The sequence below is a fragment of the Zea mays genome, chromosome 1 (assembly GCF_902167145.1).
Source record: "Zea mays cultivar B73 chromosome 1, Zm-B73-REFERENCE-NAM-5.0, whole genome shotgun sequence".
In the NCBI taxonomy this organism is placed as follows: Eukaryota; Viridiplantae; Streptophyta; class Magnoliopsida; order Poales; family Poaceae; genus Zea; species Zea mays.
This window is the reverse complement of record NC_050096.1, coordinates 24,829,065-24,845,248: the sequence shown is the minus strand read 5'-3', so window position 1 is coordinate 24,845,248 and position 16,184 is coordinate 24,829,065. Positions and strand designations below refer to the sequence as shown.

The 16,184-nt window shown below is 45.0% G+C and overlaps 1 protein-coding gene across 1 annotated transcript; it reads left to right on the top strand.

The window, feature by feature from the left end:
• Positions 1-13,301: 13,301 nt before the first annotated feature.
• LOC100285512 (uncharacterized) lies at positions 13,302-15,567 on the top strand. The gene is made up of 2 exons (NM_001372296.1): positions 13,302-13,997; positions 14,684-15,567. Exons 1-2 carry the CDS (start codon positions 13,392-13,394, stop codon positions 15,233-15,235), a joined length of 1,158 nt encoding a protein of 385 aa, NP_001359225.1. The 5' UTR covers positions 13,302-13,391; the 3' UTR covers positions 15,236-15,567.
• Positions 15,568-16,184: the final 617 nt, after the last annotated feature.

Genomic DNA, 16,184 nt, shown 5'->3' with positions numbered 1-16,184 from the left:
TCGGTATGGTCGCACGGCGACCGGTGCTGTTCCCGGGAGCAGATGGATGCGATGGTCGTATGGTCGGGCCGGCGGCAGGCCTCGGGGCTCCTCGAATGTGGAGGCATGCTGAAGAAGAAGTCGGTCCAGCATGGGTTGCTGGTCACTTGCGGCTACCACCGCTGCTACGGAGGCTCCACCGTCATCTCATGAGGCGTGAATGCCTGGAGGCGGGAAGAGCCCGCCAGGACGTCGGCTGGCGGCGCAGTGGGCACCAGCGCGGCCGCCGTGTGATCGCCGAGCATGGGGGCGTTCGTCCCCTAGGATGCCGGTGCCTGCAGATGGGCACCCGGCGGCTGGGACAGCCCCGGAGATGGTGGCGGATGCGGTTGGTGGGGAGAAGGTGGAGGGTTGGGGCTGGACATGGTGATCGAACATGAAATTGCTGATACCAGGTTGATAGGAATCGGGGCGGATTCCTAGATTGATCGCAGGTTGTAGTGGTGGGTGATTGGTGGCCGGGGTTTGAGGCGCGATGCACAGCAGCGGGGCGCCGTGTTCACCGCGCGTGAGAGGAGAGAGACGCGAGGAAAGGGGCAGCTAGGTCACAGTAATCTCCCGGCTCCCTCTGGGAAGCCGGAACAATCTTGTTTCTGCTTGATCTATAGAGTGGTGCTTACAATTATTTATACTCCCTTCTAGTCCTTATCTAATGAGATAGATCTCCTCTTTTCTCTCTAACAAATCTTATCTTCTAATCCCTATCTTCTCTCTAACAAATCTTATCTTCTAATCCTTATCTGCATGCAATCTTATCTTCTAATCCTTATCTGCATGCTTTATGCTGTTGCCCGGCGCCTATAGTGGCGGCCGGTCATAACACTCTCCCTCTATGTGGTCATGCCTCCTCGGTAGGGCGCTACTCTCTCCCTTTGTGTGGTCAACTGGTCATGCCTCCTCGGTAGGTAGTGATGGTAATGGATTACAATTAAAATGTTTCTTCGTAATTCGTTTGAGTCCTTAACTAATTTTAGTTTAAAAATAAATAGAAATATAATATGATCCTAATCCAATCTAGCCCTTAAATTTTGTAGTGTAAAATTTAGAGTAAATTATCATCCCTACTCGGAAAGCCGCGTCTAAGCCACACCATTCCGACTGCTTACCCGCATAGGCTGCGCCTCCCCGCCCACCCTCACTCGCACTGCCCACCAATGAAACTGTCTACGACGGTGCACCGTAAAGGTTCCTCTAAAGCTTTTGGGGGCACCTTAAAGGTGCAACAGCTACCTTTAAAGATCACCCTAAATTTAGGGTAAACTCCTCATGCCTCTAAATCTAGGATGCTTTCTCTTCTCCCTTCTAAATTTTTTATACCCTAAATATGAATTAATCATAAAACTAATATGTATGTACCATTTTAGACCATGAAAAATACATATGTAAAAGAATTTAATTTAAACTATATTAGAAATACGATGTATTATGTTTAGTTGATGAATTTAGAGTGAACCTTTGCTGGAGATGGAATTTAGCTGAATGGAATCTTTTAGAGGGTAGAGAAAAAGTGATACAGGGAGTCTGGGCATTCATGTTAGCCTAAATTTCCGGATTGGGTAATTTGGGCTTTCAACAATTCGGATTTCCAGAAATAATACCCGAATACCTACCCAATATAAGCTAAACCTAAAATTTCGGGTACCAAGAAAATTCAGGTTCGGATACGGGTAGCATGTTCTATCCGATTTTAGTGCAGATCATTGTAACATCTTGCACATATATTTTGACAAAAATAACAGGAACAAAACACATTATAACATTAGTATTTGCACAATGCAGATATAGTTTGACAAAAGTAACAACAAGACTTGCTTGCTGCTTTGTACCATGAATAAAGGACACTAACACAACCAGTCTGCTTGGCTTATCAGCCAGCTTTTCTCCCCACAAAACGGCGAAAATTATTGAATCAGTCAGAAACTCAGAATTACCAGAATCTGTCAGCCAACAGAACTGGCTGACTTGCTACTGTAACAGCATACTTGCTGCCCACGCTCAATCACCTATTCGCGTTGCGGCAGCCAGCATGTAGTCAATTGGCTGCTAGAAATATTTTTTTAATTGGAACTGGAAGCAAACGATCAAACGAGGAAGCAAAATAAAAACTGACCTTGATTAGCAATTGATCTTCAGTACCCTTTGCTCGAGATGACTCAGGACTGCACTATGTGTGCATAGCCCGGCTTACCTAAGTTTGTTTGGCATTTTTAGGTAATTCGGGTACCGAGGTCTACTATCCGATTAAGCCCGAAATAATATCGGGTTTTAAGTTTTACTACCCCTACAAATATTTCGGGTAACGAATATTGGACTATACAGGTTTAGGCTTAAGTTATTCGGGTTTTAAACTTTGGGCTCGGATGTTATGCCCATGTGAATATAGGGAGGTGAGACTAGCCAGAGTGATGTCCGTCAGCCGCCCACTTCCCTATTACTGTAGATGTTTAGTGTCTTCTTTGCGCTGCATCGGCTAGCTATAGCCCCCCTACCGTGGCGTTGCACACCCGTGCACGTCAGATCAAGGGGTGCGGCATCTGGGGCCATCGATTTTTGTGCACGCCACTATTTGTTAGTTGAGAAAAATAATATTGGATGATATATTAGTTTAGAAAACAATATTTTATGATTGGTACGAGGTATAGAGAGGAAGAATTTAGAGAGAACGATTGCGAAAAGGAAAAAAAAGTAGGGGTGAAATTTGTGTGATATGGCTGTATAGTGTTATATAAGAGAAAATTTATTGGAGAGCGTTAAGAGTCAGTCTGATATAGAGGAAACCCAGTCTGACCGATGCCTCTCCGGCTTGCATGACCTCGCCTACACGGTCTTTTTTTTTTTTTTGGTCCATCAACCGGGGACGCTGCAGGGCCTTGCAGAACAGAACAGACTGACAACGTGGGAACAGAACAGAACAGGTCTGAAGCCGACATTTTGGTCAAGAAGGTGCCACGCACGCTAGCTTCTCATTGATTAAGCTTAACCTCGTGCCCAAGCATCATCGTTCCCTTCCGCGAGATTCTCTACTCCTGCGCCTGCGGCATGTACGCGTGATCTGAATGGCCATCACCAGCACACACGACGTGCCTTACAAGTACGCTTCTGAACATCGGCGCATGCATGATATTTAATAACGAAACACCATAGCGAGTACACATGGCGGCCGGGCGCCGGAGAGATCACCGCGCAAACGACAGTACGACACCGCTGCGGGCTACGACTGCGATATGTATGTCTGCCATCTTTACGCGTGGCATGAATAATCATCTAATGTCAAGTGCTGACACAAAGCTCTGAAGAAATGCGAAGAGGCCGTCAGTCCTCATGTAGGTATATGTGGAGAAAAGAAAATCCGCAAGTGAGTCGATCTCACTTGTCTTCCTTCCAGGTGAAAAAGCACCTTAACGTACGACAGTGGAAAACGTACCAGCTATCCCTCCCAGCCATGTTTGTAACCTAGCTTCTAGAGCCTGCCTGAACGTTGCAGATCAACAAGGATCCGGGTAGGCCGTAGGTGAACCGTACACCAACGGTGCTCTACTGCCACCAACGACGACTGCCAATGAATTAAAAAAATAAGGATGAATTAAGCGGAAGGAAGAGAAAACCAGCTATGAGGGCTCTAACTAATCAAACCTCCAACAGCTTATAACTCCATGTCGGATTGATCAAAGGCTAGTATTTTATAGTTGTACTACAGCGTACTTTCCTCAGTAGTCAGACAAAATTACTTCTTGTTAAAAGACGCTGGAGTTCGGGACGCTCCCTGCGCTTCACGCGTCCGGAGAGTTCGGCCTGCCGACGCGTGCTCAACTGTCCATTCACGGACCCGAGATATTTCTTCAATTCTTTGAGCCATTCACGTCTACGTTCGCTCCCCCATATCCGATCGATCCACTGCACCTCGCGAGCGATTTGAGTTTGAATTGTACTTATTTAGGATTTAAACCCACCCAATCCCAATGGATTGAGAGCAAAACGAATAAGCCCTAAAGTCTTGTTCGATTTGAGTTTGAATTGGAGAGAATTAAATACCCTCCTATCCAAATTTGTATAGGAGGGAATTTAATCCCCTCCAATCCTTCTCAACCCACTCCTAAGACCTTGTTGGATTTGAGGTAGATTGAATGAGATTAAATCTACTCCAACCCTCTCAACTCATCTCTAACCGAACAAGTCCTAAGAATTTGTTTGGAAGCAAAGATAATGGAGAACAAGTCCTAAGAGTTTGTTTGAGAGCAAGCGGAGGAGAGGGCCAAAATACCGTATTATTTAAAATTAAATAATAAAATATTTTGGTGCACTCAATTCACTCTATTACCCTCGCTTCCAAACACGCCCTAGGATAGTTTTTGAGGTGCGCATGCATTGTGCCGTGAAAGCGTTCTCGCAAGCTAAAGCGAAACGACGCAGACATTTGCTCAATGGTTTCATCGTTGCGTGAACCGATGGCAAAAGTGTCGCGAAATATGCATCAAAGAATGATATACGTCTCAAACGCCTGATGTCTCTCAAAGCGAAAGGTGGGTCATCATGCGTACATACGTGTGCCTGTCGATGACTTGGCTGTAATGAATAATGATCTTGATACTTGACTACTATACTTGTTATTCGGCGCCATGACTGGATTGGACCACTACCATACTATACAAAAAAACTAATCTAACTATCTGAGATAGATAAACCGTGGAAAGAGGCCAAGAACTTAATTAGGCCTTGTTCGTTTGTGCTGGATTGATGGGTCGGAACGATACATAACCGGATTGATTCTCTAATTTATATAAATGTTGATTAGCTGGAACGATTCCGGGTGCAATCCGACACAAATGAACAAAGCCTTAGTTATATGGTGAATATGACCTCCGATATATCCATTCCAACTGGTGATGACTGCGAACACCCGAAGCCATGCAAATTTTAGCAAGGTGTTGTGGCGTTTCTATTCTTTTTTTCTTGTTGTAATAATATATGCATCGAGATGATACAATTATGATTTTGGAAGCGTGCCCCAGACAACTCTTCTTCCTCAAAGCGATGCTTAATTCCTTTGCTGACTCTATAGGGCTCCATGTGAATTATAACAAATCTAATATTTATCCCATCAATGTTTCAGAGCAGAAAATGGTTGTTCTTGCAAATACATTCCACTGCAATATTGGATCTTTGCCCTTCACGTATCTCGGGCTTCCTCTGGGACTTCGTAAACCCAATTTGGAAGCATTCCTTCCTCTCATTCAGAGGATCGAAAGAAGACTCGCTTCAACCTCTATATTTCTATCCCAGGCTGGCAGATTACAAATGGTCAACGCGGTATTTTCTTCTCTTCCAACCTACTACATGTGCACCCTGAAACTTCCCAAAAATGTGATCAAACAGATTGATAAACTTCGACGGCATTGTCTTTGGAGAGGGGCAGACATAAATGCTAAAAAACCTCCTCTAGTTGATTGGAAATCAGTATGCAAGCCAAAAAATCAGGGGGGGCCTTGGAGTCATCAATCTTGAGCTTCAGAATAAAGTGCTACTTATGAAATGCCTCCATAAATTCTATAATAGAGTCAACATCCTGTGGGTCAACATCATCTGGGACACTCACTACAACAATTCTCTGCCTTCAGCTAAACCAGTTGGTTCGTTTTGGTGGAAAGATATTATCAAAATTCATGATTTATTTAAGGAAATTGCCCGAGTGGAGGTTGGAAATGGGAAAACTACTCTCCTCTGGCATGATTGATGGAATGGACAGCGCACATCTGAAAGATTCCCGGAGCTCTGGTCTTTTGCATCTGTCAGGGAGATTAACATTCATCAAGCTCGGTTGGCTTCCCCGAATGAATTGTTCCACACTCCCCTATCTGCTGAAGCGTTTGGCCATCTTCTTTCTTTTCATGACATTCTTGCTAATTTCCAATTGCATGATCACAATGATATTTGGCGTTGCAGTGGCTCTTCCAATCTGTTTTCATCTCAGAAGGTCTATGCTCACTTGATTGGCACCCAACAGTCGCACCCTCTCTTCTCTTGGTTATGGAAATCTAAATGTCAACCTAAACACAAAATGTTCTTCTGGTTATTGCTCAAAGACGGATTGAATACCCGCTCCCTCCTCAGGCATCGTTCAATGCCCTTGGATTCCTTCACCTGCGATAACTGCATCCTCCAGATTGAAGAGACGCTCATTCATCTCTTCTTCAGATGTAATTTTGCTCGGCGATGTTGGTTACTTTTGGGCTTTCTCCCGCCAAGTAATTTGAATCTCCTGCATACCTTATTGAGGATTAGAAGGAGATTGCAAGTCCCTTGGAGGCTAGAAACTATTATCATTATGTCGTGGTGCATCTGGAGGTGCAGAAATAATTGGATTTTCAATGAGATCCCTCCTACCGTTTCTGAGTGCAAGGCGATGTTCAGGACTGAATTTGCCTTATTATGCCATCGAGTCAAGCCTAATCTTAAGGAAGATATCTCCTCATGGTTAATTCATTTAGGATTGTAGTTCCTCCCCTTGCTTTCTCTTCCCTTCACTTGCGGTGTAGTTTTCTTCCTTTTTTCCTAAAACTTGGTTCTCTCTAAATTAATAAAATTACTGTAGGACCTTCCTACAGTACATTTACTTCAAAAAAAACAAATTCACTCCCAGTTTTTAGCAGTCACCGTGTATCAGTTTGTGCAGAAGGCTTTATTGTATCCGAGTTCAGTACGAATTTGTTGTGCAAGCCTGCAAAACTAAAGCAAGCAGCACGGTTGCACCCCCGGTGCAAAACATGAAAAATAGACCCTATAACCTATAGTGTGTAGAGATAAAAATAACCTAAATTAGGCTCTTTTATATTTGATCTATTGTGATATCCTTGTCCTCTTATTTTATTTATTCTAAAGCTAAGATTTTTCAACTTATTTTGTAAAACATCAAATAATTCTTCCTATGCTACTAGAAAACTCAAAAAATTAGGCTCTAAAAATTTGGGGGGCTTGTGCCGTCAGCCTAGTTGCACTGGGCAGTCGACGGGCCTAGGGATGGCAATGGGTCGGGTTCGGATCGGGTAGAGTAAATACCCGCCCGCGACCATACCCGCGGGGATTATCCATATCCGTCCATGACTATACCCGTGGGTAAAATTTTGTACCCGTGCCCATACCCATCGGGTATCGGGCGGATATCGGGTATCCGTCGGGTATAGCAGTTTGGTGCATTCTCCCTAAATGAAGTCTAGTGCAGTTCTGAGTGCCGCACATCGCCATGATCATCAGAGGCACATAATGTTGTTGCACAGTGCAGTCGTGTAGATGTAGCCTTGGACATGTGTTGCTAATGTTTTTTTGTTAATAAACTTCCAACTTGTCAAAATCAGAGAGTAGCTAGCATAGTCGTCTGGTGTATTAACACTCTCTTAGCTCAAGTACTTGTACTAGATAGCACTACGTACTGGCACTTTATCAAATGTACTGGCACTACTACTAGAACCAGATTAGAAGCATCATCAGATAGGGAGGAATGGCAGTAGGATGAGTTGTCGAGGGTGGACGACTAGCTACCGTACTAGTAGGTTGAAAATCTAAAATCACTATTTTCGGATATCCGTCGGGTACCCGCGGGTAAGAAATCAAATCCGTACCCGACCCGTAATAAAATCGGGTCGGGTACGGGTAAACCCACGGGTCAAATTTCGTGCCCAAACCCGTACCCGACGGGTCGGATATCCGACGGATATCCGAACCCGCGGGTAAAATTGCCATCCCTAGACGGGCCTGCCTCTAGTTACCAACTACATCTTCAAAATATACGGTACAACGGGTTAATTACAGTACAATGACGTCCTAGGGTCAAATACATGAAGTCAGCACTGACTAGTGGGTCCAATGGGTTGGTCCACAATGCTTCAGCAACCATGTTGTGTCTATTTCTTTTTATCTTCGTTTCCTTGTTCTTAATTATTTTACAATCTCATCCAATCCATATGTAATAGGAATAATCAAACAAAGCCTTTATTGGGACGATAGGGTCATCGCTCTCGGCGAGCCCCCATAGAAACTGCCTTTTTGCACGGTCGGCATCAACCATCGGGGGCAAAGGCTTCACCGGTAGGGCGAACCTGTCGAAGTGTCCGGTCGCACCTGGTCTTATATTTATAAAGGATTAGTTTTAGCTTAGAAGCGCGCTCGAGAAGGTCGGGTGAGGTCTGGTTCGTCCTTCTTCGCAACACACCCTCAAAAGTCTTCAGGTTTTGTCGTCACGGTGAGTAAATGTTTGGATTCTCACGACATCTCTGAACGTTTTCAGGTTGTTCAATCTAGTCAAATTCGGCAGTATCCTGGGAGGTCCATGAAGCCACGAAGACGAGATGCAATATAATCCCCAAATATAAAGGGCTAGAGGTTAGGTATTGGGCCGTCAAAATGTACGACCAAGTCACTGTACTTCGTCGTAGAGTCTACTGTCCTCTCTCTCTCTTTTCTCCTGCAGCTACCTACCTATATACAGTCTTGTACTGCAAACAATACTAGTCAAAGTCGACCATGGATCAGGGAAGGCAACAAAGAAAATACACACACGCGGAAGATCAGACAAGGATAGATAGATACACATTGGTGTAGATTGCCTGAAGACGAAGCCATTAACAGGAGCGCGACGTTGGAGCTAAAGAGTAAAAGACTACTCTATGCGATGAACAAGTCATCCAGTGGTGCCGTCAAGTGGCATGCAAAGCCTGGGCTTGGTGATCAGAGGAACGCGTGCCCGGCCTCCGCATGCCACGCGCCTGAGGTAGATGAACAGCGGGAATGATGGAGAAGCCCTGCGCGTAGATTCGGGCATTCGGGGGACGAATCCGTCCACGCCGCCTTGCCGGCATGCCGCGTGCTTTCATGGACGCAGCAAAAGGCATCGCTACGTCAGCCAATCAAATTACGTAGATACGTGCTAAATATTTTTGAATGATTAGGGCAGGTACAACGCACATACTACTTGGGACTGTTTATAGAAGCCTGAAATCTGATATATATATATATATATATATAGACAACTAAAAACGACACGTCTTCTAATAGACGGTGTATTTTCATATCTAAAAGTTACATACTGTTATTCATATATAGATATGACTAATTATGAATACTGTTTTATACATCATTATATATTGCTATTTGATAGAGAAGAGCACACGCAAAATAAGGTAAACAAAAAAAAACTTTGTTTAGAGTCCCTCTCCGCACTGCGTAAAATTATGAGGACCAACACCACTTCCGAAAAACGATTAGAAAAAGTCGGCCATGAATCATCATTCTTACTCTAACAGACCGGTGTACTTATGATGAGTACTAATTTTGACGATCTTAATCGAATAAGTACATCGGAACCGACATACTTAATGTTAACTATATGTCGGTTTCCCCACACTGACGTATTTAATAAGCACGTGGTCAGTAAATACGTCAGGAGAAACCGACATACTTACTTATCGGCCATGTGGTAGATACTCCGGGTAGGTTGGATACGTCACATGGACGTTAAGTATGTCGGCTAACCGACATACTTATCCTTTCGGATCAAACCTATACTTGTTCTCTCCTCGAATGGGAAGCCTATAGAACATACATATAACAACAAAAAGAGTATCATATACAGCAGTTTACAGAGTACATGACATACATGGGTCAAGCATAAAAGTTCAAACATACTGGTCTACAAGTCCAAACATAGTCCAAATACAATGGCCACTCCATAGGTGGGTCGTCAGAAGATCCATCAGTCGGGTTAAACAACTGGTTCACAATGTTCATACTGCTTTCTGGAGTTCGACGTGAACATGAATCTTAAAAGAGATATAGTATGTGTTAGACTGATGTATAGACTAAAACAACAAGCAAATTTATCTTAGTTATTCAAAAAGTGCATTAGCTAGTTCATCTTAGATTTAGCTCGACTCACTACACTTTCCATAACTAAAGATCAAAGTACTTAGATTATACTTAACTTACCGCTCCTAGCAATGAAGGTGCATGTGTCAGCCATGGAGCAAATCCCCATGACATTTATAGAGGCAATATCAATAGGTGTATAAGTAGAATCATCAAGAATATTGCATGTAACACCTATACTTGCTATTTCAATGGATTCCTTTGTTTGCCAAGACGAGTGGAATGAGCTTATTTCAACTTCTCATGAGTTTCATCGTGAACCCCATGATTAGATAGATGCACCTCAAAGGATTGCTCAAGAGCTTTATGCTTCTTGCATAGTTCTTTGTGTTTTTCCTCCTTGTGTTGTTCAAAAAAGAATGAGCCTCTTGTAACAACCCAATGAGTTCCTTGGGCTCTTCTTCATCCTCAATACCACTCTCACTCTCATTGAATTGTACCTTAGTCCCCTTGACCATGAAGTAATACCATGCTATATTGGTCACTTGAATGCTATCTAAAAAGGGACAATTCTGGATGGACAAACCTCACATGCACGACGGATGTGATGAGTACCGGTCCAAAATAGGTGACACATGTTTTTTTACTCTAACGATATAATATTAAAACGGTTAAATAATCCTGCATAGGACCAAGCCCTACTTGTGTGGTGTGTTTAGAGGTCTTGACATGATATTGACACATTCTGAGTGAGGTAAGGTGAAGGCCTAGCGCGAGGTCCTACCTTCTCGATGGTGGGCATGCACAGTGGCGATGGGTGAGTGGGAGGGGGGAGGCAAGCGAGGTAAGGTGTGGTGACAGGCACACACGATGGCGGTGGGTGAGGTGAGCGAGCGTAGAGTTATACCTCGCTTATTTTTGTAGCTAAGGACTATTCATTGAAAACGAGAGGCTTATTTTTGGCAACCGACCTCTATCTTATTTTCGATGGCAATAGAGACTTTCGAAATTAATTTATTTTCGAGGGCTAAGACAGCCATAAAAATAATAGTTTTATTTTTCATTGTCTGCCTTTAGCCGCTGAAAATAGACTAATTTTTGGTGTTCTCTGTGTTGCCACCGAAAATTCGTTGATATTCTACACTATACTCAAAAGCCCAAGATATATTCATGTATACGCAAAAGCCCAAGATATTCATGTGAGCTTTAGATTTTTTGTATATTCAATACAGTGGTAGCCTTTTGAATTAAGAATGAAACTTAGCTGTCCTAAGTCCCAACTCCCAAGGATACCCGGCTGCTCGTCAAACAATCGTTGCAAAAGAAGACACATGCTCAATCTCCAGATAATAATAATGCCATTGCCGGAAGCGTACGAAAAGGATAGCGGGGTGAGGACGAAAGGAAGCTATGCAGGAGTGGAGTTGACCCAGCGTGGCACACGGTCTACAGTCCTGAACTTGCTCCAGCTTTCACCTAATCCTCTCCGAATTTCCTATTGCTCTGCCTTGTGGCCTCGTTGGCCAGCCTCCACCAACTCTCGGCAACTCGGCTGCGGAAAGACCGGGCCACGACTCATGCAGTAACGGGGCAGGTACAGTACAGGACTATGCGCACAACAATTGTTCCAACTCACCATGGTGCGGTTTTAAAAAGGTTTACATAGGTTTTGTGGTAACTTCTAATTGGTCCCTTTCATTTGGACCTATATATGTGGAGTTCACAGTTCACACCCTGGTAAACGAAGAAACTGAGTCGCTGCAACCTTCGCCACACGTCCATCTGTCACTCGATCATTCTAGCAGTATTACTTTATGAGCTTTTTTTTTTGCTGAAATGGTAGCTGATTTCATCTCTGTTAGTTTTATAAGCAAGAACCTAGAGTATATGTCTGCTACCATACCATGCCACGTTTACAACATGTATGTCCAGTTTGAGTACAGTTTGCAATCTGAGCTCAGCATGCTCGGATGCTCCCTTAGCTTGAACGTTCAACACAAAATGGCCTCGATTCTTCAGCGCTTAATGAGGGTTTTCTTAGTTGGGCTTTTCAACCCGTTTTTGTTTTTTAAAAGCCAATTAAATGGCTGAAAAGCACGCTTGCTTCAGGCTACAAACTGTTTTTCTTAAATACAAAACTAAAAGCATTTCACTTTATGCTCTTACGCGGTCTCAAGCATTACGTTATATATAGTGAAGTTTAAAATGAGAGATGTGATAACAGAAAAGATAGATGAGCTACCGGAGACATCCTTAACTGTTGTGAAGCTGGACAAATTCTAAAAATTTACCCACCTATCATCAGATATAAAGATACTAGTCTATTTTTTTTTCTTTTCCATTTTTGACATATTCCCAGCCCGTAAACCCTTTCTCATCTCATAGACTCATACAATGTTTCTGGCGTGTGGCGGTGCTCTTTTCCTCTCATGTGTTTGGCTTTAACGACCCCTTCTTCTCTAGCCTTCTCGAGGCAAGATCATCCCCTCGAACATGACTTTTGCCTTAGCCAGACCTCGGTTGCCACACGGGCAAGCGCGAGTCCACCCTGTGGGCGAGCACAACCTCTCCTGTCATGCGAGACTGTAGGTTCACCGTTGCGGACGAGCACGATCTTGCTCGAAAATCCATCAAGAAGATAAGACTGTTAGGTGGGCCCGCTTGTCACTTATAGTTTTCCTAAAACTCATAGATGTTGAATCAAACGGCTTTCGGAGTTGCTTTTTCACAGTCCACTGTTCAAACATGTACTAAGTAGACCGTGTCAAGTAAACACTTAGGGGGTATTTGGGAGTGAAGTTTTTTCACAGTTTTGAAAGAATACTGCAGTATTCTCAAATACTGCAGTATTATATACAGAATGGTGTTTGACAAGCTGGGTAAAATCTCTGTTTTCAAAACTGAAGTATTGCAAATACTATAGTTGTTTTTTTAAGGTATTCTAAACTTAGTTCTGGACCTCAGTTTCCAAAATTGTGGTATTGTAAACTGCGGTATTGTCATGACTAAAATATACTGTAGTATTTCAAAAAATGTGGTTTTCAAAAACTTTATTCTCAAACAGGGCCTTACTAAGTTAAAAAAAAGGTGGAAGTCGTATCCACAATTCAATCAAACATGTTCTGAAAGTAGACCGTGTCATGTAAACACGCACTAAGTTAAAAAAAAAAGTGGAAGCCGTGTCCATGTATTGTTTCACAGAGATATACTGAGACGAAATCCCCAGATGAGACTGAAAAATGATCGACCACGTCACCTCGAACCTTCCACGCACACGCTAGCAGTAGCAGCCAGCGGCTCTCCGGCCCCCAACAACCGCGCGAGCGCGACGACCTACTCCTCTCTCCGTGCTGCCATTACATATAGCGCAGCTGCAGGCTGCAGCTCCGACCAAGCAAACCTTCATCTATCGAGTCGCCCGTCACCACAGCTGATATTGAGGCGACGCGCCGGCCGTCCAGATCAACCAAAAAAGAAAAAAAGAAAAAACAGTAGCCATGTCGCGGCTCCTCCTCCTCGGGGCCGCCGTGCTGCTGCTCGCGTCGGCCGCCACGGCGCAGGACTGCCTGTCCGCGACGTTCAGCGGCGGGCGGACCTTCGGGCGGTGCAACAACCTGCCGTCGCTGAGCGCCAGCCTGCACTGGACGTACCACCCGGAGAACGGCACCGCGGACGTGGCGTTCCGCGCGCCGTCGGACGCCAGCGGCTGGGTCGCCTGGGGCATCAACCCCGACCGCGGCGGCAGCATGGGCGGCAGCAGCGTCTTCGTGGCCTCGCCCTCGCAGGACGGCAGCGGCGCGGTGTCCATCCTCATGACCCACCTGGAGAGCACGTCGCCCAGCCTAACCAACAACACGCTCAAGTTCAAGGTGCCCGTCGGCCCCGCCGCCGAGTACTCCAACGGCGCCTACACCATATTCGCCACGGTGGAGCTTCCCGGCAACTCCACGCAGCAGTTCACGGTGTGGCAGGCCGGCGCGACCAGCAACGGTGCCATCTCCCCTCACCCGACGGCGCCGGCCAACTTGGCCAGCACCCAGAGGCTGGACTTCCTCTCCGGGTCCAGCACCGCCGCCTCAAACTCCAGGCTTCACCGCCGTAACGTGAGTTCCACTTCCTCCTCGTCTTTTCCCTCCCGCTTCGCTTGTTTTCTTTTTCAGGTCTCGGTTTCTTATGTTTTTTTAAGAAAAAGATTGCCTTCCATGCCCAATTCTTCAGACGGTAGGTAAAGTTTAGTTTGGTAGTGATCAAGTAGAGGACGGCGACGTTCTGTAGATTAAGAGTGAGCTGAGTTGGAGATGGCTGCAACCAAGCTACTTTCATCGGTTGTTTAATTTAGGGCGTGTTTGGAAGCACACATTTTCTAAGAAACTGGTAGTTTATAAAAAACTGATGTGGTTCCAAACATACCAGTTTATATCTCGGTTTGTAGAAATTAGATTAATAGTTTTTTAAAGAAAGCTGGCCTTTCCTAGCTAAAAATAAAAACCAATTTTTTAAAAACCGAGTTGCTTCTAAACAAGACATTAGACGGACATTACATACATATATAAAATCTGCCAAATGGCTTACTAAGCTTTAAAATCCATTTGCTTGCTTGCTTCACCAACCGGATAGACCGTGTCATATGACCCTGAAAAAAGAGATGTTCAGACTCCTAGTCCCAGAAGCAACATCTTTCATTTTCAGATTTCGCAAGGGAATACTCCGTACTTAAAAATTGCTACATATATTTGGGCCAGTCTTAAATTTTGATAATTCTAACCAAATGTATGGTACAACAAAACAGATCCACGGCATGCTGAACGCGATCGCCTGGGGCGTCCTGATCCCCGTCGGCGCCATCATCGCGCGGTACCTGCGCGTGTTCGAGTCCGCGGACCCGGCGTGGTTCTACCTGCACATCGCGTGCCAGTGCTCCGGCTACATCCTGGGCGTGGCCGGCTGGGGCCTGGGGCTGAAGCTCGGCAGCGAGTCGGCCGGCGTCACCTACCAGCCGCACCGCAGCATCGGCATCGCCATCTTCTGCCTGGCCACGCTGCAGGTGTTCGCGCTGCTGCTCCGGCCCGACAAGAAGAACAGGTACAGGCTGTACTGGAACATCTACCACCACTCCGTCGGCTACTCCGTCATCGTCCTCGGTGCCGTCAACATCTTCAAGGGGCTCGACATCCTCAAGCCGGACAGCGGCTACAAGACCGCCTACATTGTCGTCCTGGCCACGCTCGGCGGCGTCGCGCTCTGCCTCGAGGCCATCACGTGGCCCATCGCCATCCGGAAGCGCAGGCGTAACGCCGCCGACAAGGCGTCCAACGGCAACGGCTGGCAGCAGGGTGCGTAGGGGGCCAGGTCGATCGCCGGGCTTTGTGCGCGTGTGTCGTTGTGCTATAGTTTTGATGCGAGAGAGAGGTCTGATATCGATGTGCTGATGCCGTTGTTCAGAGAGAGAGATCGTTGCTGATGTGTTTCTTTCCTGTTACTACTGCCTCTGTAGTCTGTACTCCTACCTAGAAGAGTAGCTCCTTTGATTTTTTTTCTTCTGTTTTGTTGTTGAATTTTATTAGGGTTCTATAGTGCCATTTGTACACATTTTTTCCCTTCTTATTGATGTACGTACGACTGCTTTGATTATTGTATGGTTTCAGTCAGATGACACGGCTTTCCTTACTGCTCAAGTTAAAAACTGACAGATTGTCGTTGAGTCTTGTGGATGCATTTCTGTCCCGGCGGCAAAGATAACACCGAACCGAACACTCGCTTTCGTTCTGCCAACTCCAATCAGCTTGCAGCCGTTGGAGGTTTGATTTGGTTTGGTCAGATGCTCACCAGAAGATGTGAGAACAACACAGCTGGGGGGAGTTTTCCTTTGGATATCGTCATGCAACGAAAATTATGCCGTCCTGTTTGTCCTTTGCTTTTGATGGCATGGTAGCATACATAGAGCATTGATTTTTTTTATTATTATGATCTGACCAAATCAAATCCATAGGCAATGAGACAAAACCATAAGCATTAATTGTTTTTCCTAAGATCAATTGATGAGATTTAATTTGAACATAGCCTTTTGTCAGGTTTCAGTTCGTGAGACGATGTGTCTCTGTACATGCATATCAAACCCATAAGGGCTTCTTCGGTTACGCCAATCCAGAAGTGTATTACGATAATCCAGAAGGATCCAATCTCCTTCTGGATTGGCGTAATCGAACGAGTCCCTCCAATTCCCTTCTAGATTGGCATGTCCGAACAAGCCAATAACTAGAAGTGGATTTAATCCCCTCCAATCCTCTTCT

Excerpts from the sequence above, each read along its gene's own strand:
- LOC100285512 (NM_001372296.1), top strand. The coding sequence starts at position 13,392 with ATGTCGCGGCTCCTCCTCCTCGGGGCCGCCGTGCTGCTGCTCGCGTCG. Across the intron at positions 13,998-14,683 it reads CCAGGCTTCACCGCCGTAAC|ATCCACGGCATGCTGAACGC; the intron begins GTGAGTTCCACT and ends ACAACAAAACAG.